This window comes from Galeopterus variegatus, unplaced genomic scaffold, assembly GCF_000696425.1.
Source record: "Galeopterus variegatus unplaced genomic scaffold, G_variegatus-3.0.2 Scaffold10733, whole genome shotgun sequence".
NCBI lineage: Eukaryota > Metazoa > Chordata > Mammalia > Dermoptera > Cynocephalidae > Galeopterus > Galeopterus variegatus.
Window position 1 is genome coordinate 11513 of NW_007736844.1, and position 10779 is coordinate 22291.

The following is a 10779-nucleotide window of genomic DNA, read 5'->3' on the forward strand; positions in this document are numbered from 1 at the left end:
ATGTCATTTCATTTGCTGTCCTTTAGCGTGTCAACTATACTTTTTAAATAAAATTTTGTAGTTGCCCTAGTGTTTGCAATATAAATTTTAAATTAATCTGTGTTCACCTTCAGATAATACTATACTGCTTCACATGAAATGTGGTATCTTATTTTTATTTCTTCTAATTTTTAAAAATTGAAACATAATTGATTGTATGTATCTGTGGGGTACAGAGTTGCATATCAATACCTGTGTGCAATATGTGATGCTCAAGTCAGGATAATTGGTATATTCAATGTTATACAATGTAATTGTTTTTCACGGCCTTTATCACTTTCTTCCTTCCCCCCTCACACTTCCCAAAATGCAGGTGTCTTATAACAGTATTCCCAAGTCCTCTCTCCTGTCTTTCCTGACATTGCTGTCATTCATTTCACTTATCCATGTGCTGTACTCACCCAGTACATTTTTTACTATTATTATTACTTTAAACGTTTATCTTTTAGATCAAGTGACAATAAAAAAATAAAAGATTTTATTTTTCCCTCATTTATTTGTTCTGACCCGTTTGCTTTCTTCATGTAGCTCCAAGTTGCTGAACTATATTATTTTCTTTCTCCCTGCAGAATTTCTTTTAACATTTCTTCCTGATTAGTTCTGCTTTAAGTGAATTTCCTCAGTTTTTTTTTTTTTTTCCTTTTTGTCTTTTTTCGTGTCCGACAACGGATTGCAACCCTCAGTGTCGCGCCCGGACCGGACCGGGACCGGCAACGGGATCGCAACCCTCGGTGTTGCGCCCGCACCTCGCTCAGCCAGTGAGCGGGAACCAGTCTGTACGTGGGATCCGAACCCTCGGCGGGAGCGCCACCGCACTCCCAAGCGGCGCACTGTAGCAGTGCGCCACCGGGCCGGCCCCGAATTTCCTCAGTTTTTAAGAACATCTTTATTTCTCCTTTTCATTGGATGTAAAATTCTAGGTTGGTTTTTTTTTTTTTTCTTTCAACACTAAATATTTCACTCCACTCTCTTGTTTGCATGCTTTCCAATGAGAAGTTTGCTGTAATTGTTACCTTTGTTTCTCCTAAGTTGTTTTTTTCCCCCTCTGACTTCTTTCAAGATTTTCTGTCTGTCTTTGGTTTCTGCAATTTGAATATGATATACCTTAGGTGCAGGTTTTTTGATATTTATCCTGCTCGGTGTTCTCTGTGCTTCCTAGATCTGTGGTTTGGTGTCTGTCATTAATTTTGGAAAATTCTTGGCCATTGTTACTTCAAATGATGGCTGTCTCTTTTCTTTCTGTTATTCCAATTATGCAGATCTCATACCTTTTGGAATTGTTCCACAGTTTTTAGATCTTCTGTCCTTTGCTCTCTTTGCTTTTGAGTTTGGAAAGTTTTTATTAATCTTTCTTCAAGCTCATTCATTCTTTCCTTGGCTGTGTCCTGTCTACTCTTGAGCCCATCCAAGGCAATCTTCATTTTTATATTTTTGTTTGTTTGTAGCATTTTTTAATTCTTCCTTAGAGTTTCCATCTCTGTTTATATTACTTATCTGTTCTTGCACATTGTTAGCTTTTTTTTTACAGTCCTTAACCTATTAATCATAGTTATTTTAAGTTCCCTGTCTGATAATTCCAAGATTTATATGAGTTCCATTCTGATGCTTACTTTATCTCTTCAGATTGTGTCTTTTCTTGCCTATTAGCATGCATTGTAATTTTTTTTTTGGTCAAAAGCCAGACATAATTTAGGTAATAGGAATTGAGGAAATAGTCCTTTAGTGTGAGTTTTGTGCTGTTCTGGCTAGGACATGGGCTGTGTTTAATGTTTAAACACAGGTGTAGGTAGCAGCTGTAGGTGCCAGAGGTCTCAAATTCCTCAGGTGTTCTCATTTTGGTCTCCCCTTTTGTCTCTGGGCTTCTTTAAGAACTCCTTCTCAGATAGAGACTGAGTCTTGTAGGCTTTTCTGCTGCCATCCACTGTCCTTATTTTGGAGCCTGTTGGTGTGGTGGTCAGGTGTGGGGGAAGAGAAACGTTCTATAATGCTATCAGAAAACCTCAGTCTTCAGTGTCCTTGGGCTGTGACCTTTGCAAGTGTTTCCTAGTACCCCCACATCCTTATATGAGACAGTAAAGCCAGAAGGACTCTCTGGAATCCCCTATCTCTCTTTAGATTTTGGGGTTGTGGTTTGACCTATGACCTCAGTTCTCTCATGAGTCCAGGAAACATCATTGAGTTTTGGTTTATTCAGCTTTTTTTTTGGTATGGATGGGAATGATGACTTCCAAGCTCTTGCATGTTGGGGCTGGAACTGCAAGTCCCCTTGTGGCTTTTGGGTTACTGCCCTATCAGCCTTCCCACCAGTTGGAGGGCTGGGTTGGTCCTGTTGGCATAAAGTATCCTGACCTTTGCAAGAGCACCTAAGTCTTGAAGAGAAAAATCACCACTCTTTCTGGTCAAAAATCACCACTTCTGTGTTGTGACTGCTCTTAGTTAACTGTACTCTCTCCCTGCTTCTCTCTTTTCATGTTGTCTAAAGTCCCCAGGGTTTTTCTTTTTACCAAGCAAGATATAGGTTCTACAGCAGATCTCTTAATTTCTTGGAAGTGTATGTGAACATGGAATGGGTGGGGGTCTTTTTTCTAATCTTCATCAGCCTCTCCATCACTGCCCACCCCCCAATCTTGGAATCATTGATAGGCAAACATGTTGTTTGATCAGTATTATGCAAATGCAGCTTTCACAGAGCTCCTCTAAGCTGCTGCTCAGAGTCTGCGCTAAAGTGGCAGGCCGTTTATCCCTGCATACACCCTTCTGGCCCCCTCAGTCATCTGGAACTCAGGAGCAAACCAGGGAGGAGACAGGAATTCTGAGCAGCCTAAGGAAGAATTGCTTTAAAAACTCACGTGCCATTTCTTCTTTCCTCCCCTCAGGCCATCAAGTGGGGCAGATCAAGATTATAGGGGTGGGGTGTATAGACTGTTGGAGCCTGGACAGGGTGAGGAGGGTCTCTGCTGGGGTGGGGGATATTGGTAGTAATAGGAGGTTTAATCAGGTAAGTAAACATATTAAGGATGTTGGAGGCCAGGTTTCTCAGTGTTGGAGAGGGGAGGAGTTGCAAACATGGAAAGAAACGAGAATGACCGCCATGGTGTTGGATCACGGTTGGAGGTATTGGTGTGCACTCGCAGTTTTCTATATGTAAATTATGTATAAAAAACCAAATACATGTAAATGTATCAACAAATAATTGTGTGCATGTGTGTGCATAAATATATACATACACACACATACACACAGACATATATTCCCTAGCTCTGTCCTCTAAAGGGTCCTGGGGGTACCCCATTAGCAGCGAGAACACTTCCCACATATTGGCTTTTTCTTCTTTTCCTTTCTTTGGTGACTGGCAGTACAGGGATCAGACCTGGACCGTGGTGTTATCAGCACCACGCTCTGACCAACTGAGCTGACTGGCCAGCCCCACACATACTGGCTTTTATATACCATTTCTCACTAGAGGAGCTGGGCTTCTTGCAGAACTGGCCAATTCCAGAGCTGGAGCAGGAGGAATACAGATGGAGTTGGAATATTTTACTATGCCAGAAATGAAGAGTGATGGGGACATGTCCAAAGGACACAGAAACCAGCTTGGAGGGCTTCCCACTGGCTGAACCTGGGATAATTTGAGCATCAAAATAAATATGGATAGTAATGGATCCATTGAATAAAGTAGGAAAACATGAAACCACACTGATATAAATAAGTGAATAAATGGAATATTTGATAGGAGCGGGAAATGTGCACAGTTTTACAGTACTTTGCCACAGAATCCTGGTTCATTACAAAGGGAAAGAGGAATAACTTTATAGTACAGAAGCCTGGCAACCACTGTCCTAGTCAGGCGGTCAAAGCGAACATTACCAGGAATTGGGCAAATCGGAGTCGCCCACCACCTTTATGTGGAATTGGGCAAATCGGAGTCGCCCACCACCTTTATGTGGAATTGGGCAAATCGGAGTCGCCCACCACCTTTATGTGGTGTGATGAAAAGCAGACAGCTGCGCTTCTCTGATTCTCCCCAACAATGTACAGCCTGAATCTAATCATGACAAGACATCAGACAAAGACAGACTTTGGGACATGCTACAGATTAACTGGCCTGTCATCCTCAGAAGTCATGGAAGTCGGGAAGACTTCTCCAGAACCATGTAGTCCAAAGAGATGTAACAACTAAATGTGGTCTTGAAATGGATCCTGAAAAAAGGACATTGCTGGGATGTTTGGCAGCATTTGAATGGGATCTGAGGATTGTATCAGTGTTGATGTTCTCAGTCTGATGGTTGTACACAGCATACATGGGGATATCTGGGGTGATGGGGTATGAGGTCAGTAACTCACTCCCTCATGATTCAACTTTTCTTTACATTTGAGGTGGTTAATAAACCACAAACATATACAAGGGGCCTTCAAAAAATTCATGGGAAGGTTCATATTGTCTTTTCATTCTACCTTCCCAGGAAGCTTTTGGAATCCCCTCAAGCACATTACTTGCTCGGGCACCATGTGGCTTGTATTGATTGGGGGCTTATTTGTTAGGGATTGTGTGAAGAGGGGGAGGGGCTTACTCATCTCAGCCATCCTGATTCCCAGGCAGTGGGAGGTTGGGGAGGGGCCTTTTTTTCTTTTTTGCCTGCATTGATTCCTGACACTGCCCCATCACTGCAGAACGCTGACGCTTCACACACAAGTGTGCTTTGTGGTGTGTGCGGGACTTTGGTGCGTGTTCTTGTGGAGTAGGAGAGAGCCCTTCTGGAGTAGGAGAGATCGTGATACCTTACTTGAGATGAGGATTATGGTGATGAAATAGTAACGGCAGCGAGCAATACCTCCATAGTCCTTCTTAAGGGCCAGGCATGGTCTAAGCACTTGGAATGTTGGATATGTTAACCAGTTTAATTCTCCTAATTACCCTATGGGGTAGGTGTACTTGATAATTTTATTTTACAAATGAGGAAACCAGGGCAAAGAGAAGTTAAGTAATTTGCTTAAGGCCACACACAACTAGGAAGTGGTGGAGCCTGAGTTCATATTTATTTATTTACTGAGTTGAGTTGCCTTAGCTAGCTAGGTAGGGGACTGTTCCAACGCCCCTCATTCACCCATTCATTGGTTCAACAGTTTGGTGCTGAGTGCCTGTAAACACCAGCCCCTTTCCAGATGCTGGGGAAATGGGTACAAGGCAGCCAGAGCCCTTGACCTCATGGAGTTCGAAAAATGACCTGAGATGCGCTGCCCCAGTGTAGAGTCCAGACAGAGACCTCACTCTGCCTCGCATGCACAGGGAGCATGCATCTTGGCTGGCCAGCCTGGTCAGACAGACCTCACTCTGCCTCGTGTGCATAGGGAGCATGCATGTTGGCTGGCCGGACTGGTCAGACAGTGACCTCTCTCTGCCTCGTGTGCACAGGGAGCATGCATGTTGGCTGGCTGGACTGGTCAGACAGTGACCTCTCTCTGCCTCGTGTGCACAGGGAGCATGCATGTTGGCTGGCCGGACTGGTCAGACAGTGACCTCTCTCTGCCTCGTGTGCACAGGGAGCATGCATGTTGGCTGGCTGGACTGGTCAGACAGTGACCTCTCTCTGCCTCGTGTGCACAGGGAGCATGCATGTTGGCTGGCCGGACTGGTCAGACAGTGACCTCTCTCTGCCTCGTGTGCACAGGGAGCATGCATGTTGGCTGGCTGGACTGGTCAGACAGTGACCTCTCTCTGCCTCGTGTGCACAGGGAGCATGCATGTTGGCTGGCCGGACTGGTCAGACAGTGACCTCTCTCTGCCTCGTGTGCACAGGGAGCGTGCATGTTGGCTGGCTGGACTGGTCAGTCCCTGTGCTCATGGTTGCACTTTTTTCTCTTTTCTTTTGAAGGTCGCCTGGTGGGTGCTCTGGATGCAGTGTTGGATTCCAATGCACGGGTCGCTCCGTTTCGAATTCTGCTTCAAGTACCTGGGTCCCAGGTTTATTCTCCCATAGCATGTGGTGAGTTACTGAATGGATCAGACGTTTACTGGGCCGTAGCCACTGGTGAGTTTTGTTCTAGTTGGAATATTCCAAACCTTAAGAGCTAAGCATGCTGAATATCTGCATGCTGGTTGAAGCTTGAAGGTAACCCCTTGAGAACCTCATTTGCTTTTAGGAACTTTCTTTTCTCTCTTCTCTTTCATTCCTTTTCTCCACCCTCCTCTGTCTCTCCCTCCCTTTCTCTCTCTCTCCCTCTCTCTCCCTTCTTCCTTTCTTTTTTTAACCATCACAAACACAGAAAGGCTATAAGCTTGGGCACGCCAGGCTTTTGAGTGGTGTGTTCTGGGGTGTTGTATGTTGTTGAGTGTGAATCGAGTCCTTCTCTTCTTAACCTAGTTTTCTGACCTAACAAATGTGTTCCTGGTGTGTACACATATTGCGATGGCATGGGGCAGAGTCCAAGACTGTGTCTGACTTAGGGCAGTCTTCACCCCTCGTTCCACGTTTGCACTGAGAGAATGGGTCGCTGGGTTGCTGGGTGCTAAGGGAATTTAGAAATCACCTACTCACTTTCTCCATCTGAGGTTGCCAGTCCTTCTGTGGGCATGACCTGGCGTTCTGTCTGACCACTCAGTCCCTCTGGGGCTGGGAGTTGTTACATCCTGAGAAGCCCCTTCTATTAAAAAACAAAACCAAGGGCCGGCCCGGTGGCGCACTGCTACAGTGCGCCGCTTGGGAGCATGGTGGCGCTCCCGCTGAGGGTTCGGATCCCACATACAGACCGGTTCCTGCTCACTGGCTGAGCGAGGTGCAGGTGCGACACCAAGGGTTGTGATCCCGTTGCTGGTCCCGGTCCAGTAGGGGCGCGACACTGAGGGTTGCGATCCGTTGCCGGACACGAAAAAAGACAAAAAGGAAAAAAAAAACAAAACCAAAAGGTCTCTTTTTTTTTATCATACAAGTAATAAATATTCACCTTCCAGAAATTAAAAATTAGATAAGAAAGAAGGGAAAAAAATAATCCATAACTTTTTATCCAGTGTTAATCTTTTGTCTACGTATATGCATATATACATAGAAGTTTTTAGTTTTGCTTTTCCTTTTAACATTTTATTAGCCACCATAAACTTCAACGTCACCTCATGATCTCTAGCAACATTGGAGTTTTTTCCTCCCTGGAAAAATACAGAAAGTACAAAGAAGAGAATTCTCGTCTGTATCTCACCAACTAGTACCAACCACTGTTAACATCTTGGCATACCTTTTCCCACTCCATTTTGTTTTGTTTTGTTTTGTTTTTTAATTAAGACAAATCATTCTGTATTTGCTTAAAATGATGAAAATGATATGTTCTTCATATAAAGAAATCAAATAACACTGAAAAGTACAAAGAAGAAAATATCTATCACCCCAAATCCTAGCCGCCCTAAGTAACCTCTAGTTACAGAAGGTGACATTATCCCAGACGACTTTGCATTTAGACGGGTGCAAGGATAGAATGAAGATGAATCTGAGTACTTTTTTAAAAATGCAGCTTGTCCATCAATGCTATTTTATCATAAAGTATTAAGTTTACTTAATTTCAATAAAAGGAAAGAAATAGAAGTGAAACCAAAGAAATGTAAAACTTTAAGTAAGAGTTTAGCACAAGAGATTATTTTCTAACAGGTTCGGGTAAGGTTAAGGGAAGAGATTTTTGAAAGCATTACAAGGTTAACATTGTGGCTTTTGAAAACAATGTTTCAGTCCTGACAATGTTTGTCCAGTCCCCACCCTACAGGACAAGGCTGCCAGCAACTCCTATTCTTCCCCTGCTTCCTCAATTTCTCATTTTAGAAAAGTTTTATTATTAATTTTACATTGTGGTTCCCATTCTGTCCTGTAACCACACTTGCTGTCATTGTCTGACTCAAAGTTCTCTATTTAAATTGATTTACTGTTTCTACATGGGTATGGCTTTCCCAGTCTAGAAACTTTTATTTTGGTTCTTCTCTTAATTGGCTGGAGTCCTGTTTTCTTCCCCCAGCAATGTCCTGTAAGTTTCTGAATGTTTTCACCTTTGCAAATGTTTGGCCTTTGCTTTTGGACTCGAGTGACAACGTGGCTGGGTATGGTAGTCCTAGGCCACACTTTAGAACTTGGTGGCTGTTGTTCCAGGGTCTTGTAGTATTCGATATGACAGTAGGGGAAGTCTCAGCTGGCCTGATATTTTTTTCTTCCTTTTGTGAGTGGTGTGCTTTTTTGTGCATAGGACTCTTTCTTTATCATTGGAGTTTGGTAACTTGATTAGCCTGTTGCTTCTGTGAGCACAATACATTAAATTTTTCTGGAACACAGTGTGCTTTTGCAATCGGCAGATTGGTTTCTTTAATCATTCGTGCTTTTTTGTGCATAGCACTCTTTCTTTATCATTGGAGTTTGGTAACTTGATTAGCCTGTTGCTTCTGTGAGCACAATGCATTAAATTTTTCTGGAACACAGTGTGCTTTTGCAATCGGCAGATTGGTTTCTTTAATCATTTCAGGGACTCTTCTTCTATGATTCTGTGCACGTATTATATTTAGATTCTCCACTTCAAGGACACTTGATGCTGGCTAGCCGTAGTTTGCTTTTCATCTCGGTTTTCCTTTATCTGTCTTTTTCTTCTGTACTCTCCGTTCTGTTCATAACTCTTTCTTCAGAGATAATAATTCCATTTTCAGCGGTATATTCCATAGCTTGCTGCTTTTAACTTATTTAGTGACTTTGTTATCTTGTTTTGATCCTTAGTTTATGTTCTTAGGTCCACAGTCTCCCCTTTCATCTCTGTTATTTCATCATCTCATCTGTGAGCTATTGTTTTATTGAATTCATGTTCTTGTAATAAGGTTTTGGAGCATGAAGCATTCGTGAGAATTTCCTTTTCTTCCTGAGTGTTCGTTTCCTCCTAGGACAGCATCTCTGTCTCTGGAGCCCTCTGTTCCTGTCTATTTTCTTTTGCTTTGGAGTGTTTGCAGGGCTTCTGTGCTGTTTCTCCCCATCTTACCCATGGACGGGCATTGTTATCCTGTACATTATATTGGCACTAATGTCAGAGGAGCGGGTCTGGCAGGCCAGATTGCCTGCCCTGAAGTTTGTGCCAGCATCCCTGGCTCCCCACCTGCCAGCAGCGTAGTGGTCCTGAGCAGATTTAATTCCAAGACCTTCTCTCTCCTGAGCCAGGGTCTGTCTCCTTTAGTTTTCACTCAGCTAGATTTTCACCATGGGCCTGATGCAGGCCAGGTCTGCAGAAAATGCTCCATTTTCTGCTGTCATCTTACCCACAGAAGGTCCCCTGAGTAAGAAATTGTTGTTTTCAGTGCACTTTTCTTGGGTTAAAGCAGAGAGAATTTTATTTCTGTCTTGGGCCTGTGGTATCAATTTAGATACTTCGGCCTCTTCTGGGAGTTACTTGGGCATCGTGGTCTGTGTTATCGACTCACCATAGTTAATATTTTATTGTGTCTTGAGCATTGAGAGGGGGTCCCTGCCCAGAGTTTGAAGTCTCAGCTAAAGCACAAACAAGAACCGTAGGAAGGGCCTGGGCAGCACCAGGACGTGGGTAGAGACAGGAAGAGTAGCCTGCATGAGTGACTTCTGTCTTCACGTCATTTGGGCTGTTTGAATGGCAGGAGGGGGAGACATAGGAGAACCTTCGAAGATACGTTTTGTTTTCTTTCTTTCTTTTTTTTATTTGCAGAGGTGGAAGTGATAGATCATTTGGGTGAACTATACTATTATTTGGCAAATGAGGCCTGTCGATGACTGGGGGTAGAAGGAGAGATAAGATGCTGCTATTATTATTATTGTTAACTTAACATGGACCAAAGAATCCCAAGACTTTGTAAAGATTACCGGCTTCTGTGCATAAAGACTGATTGCGAGAGAGTGGTTGTGAGTGGTTTGGGAGGCTGTGGACAGAGGAGCATGCCCTGCCATTCAGTTTAGAGCTCCCGTGTCCCCTCCCCGGCATGCACTCATCACTACTGTCATTTCCCTTGGTTTTTGCCTGCCTCCCAAATGGAAGTGAACGTTCTGTGAGTCCTGCTTGCCACTGACCATCCAGGGCCCAGGACAGAACCCGGCCTGTGTAGTGGGCACTCAATAAATCGTGGTGGGTGATAAACAGGAAAGTACGGAAAAGAGGGTGATGAGGCTCAGCAGAAGAGACTCCTGTATGTTGAGAGGGAAGGTGGGCCACATAATTACAGAGGAGACTCTTTGGGCCCTTCCTGATAAGCCAGGGCAAGGACACTCCCGGGCAGGGTGTGGGCCTGCTCATGACTGCTGAGTGATCGAAGAATTTGCAAAACGGGTCATTTTTTTTTCTTTCAAAAAAGTGTTTATTGTTTTAAAATATGCATATTTAATGTCTTAACCATTTTTAGGTGTGCACTTTCGTGACATTCACAGTAACATGCAACCAGCACCACCATCCATCCACAGGACATTTTTCATCTCCTGAAACTGAGACTGTCCTCATTAAACACTAATTCCCTACTCCTCTCTCCCCTGGCCCCAGGCAACCAGCATTCCACTTTCTGTCTCTATGAATTTGACTACTCTAGGGACTTTGCGCTAGTGGAATCATTTAGTATTTGTTTTGCGACTGGCTTATTTTATAAGCATAATGTCCTCAGGGTTCATCCATGGTGCAGCATGTGCCAGAATTTCCTTCCTTTTTAAGGCTGAAATGATATTCCATTGTATGTCTGCTTTCTTTTTTTTTTTTTTTTTTTTCTTTTGTCTTTTTCCG

General features: G+C 43.6%; 1 protein-coding gene across 1 annotated transcript in view; it reads left to right on the forward strand.

The window, feature by feature from the left end:
* The first annotated feature begins 3130 nt into the window (after positions 1 to 3130).
* The window catches only part of LOC103610193 (TBC1 domain family member 8-like), a 43344-nt gene continuing 35695 nt past the window's right edge, over positions 3131 to 10779 (forward strand). The window contains exons 1-2 of the mRNA XM_008594408.1: positions 3131 to 3146; positions 5913 to 6023. Coding sequence (XP_008592630.1) covers positions 3131 to 3146; positions 5913 to 6023 — 127 coding nt within the window. The remainder of the gene's footprint in view (positions 3147 to 5912; positions 6024 to 10779) is intronic.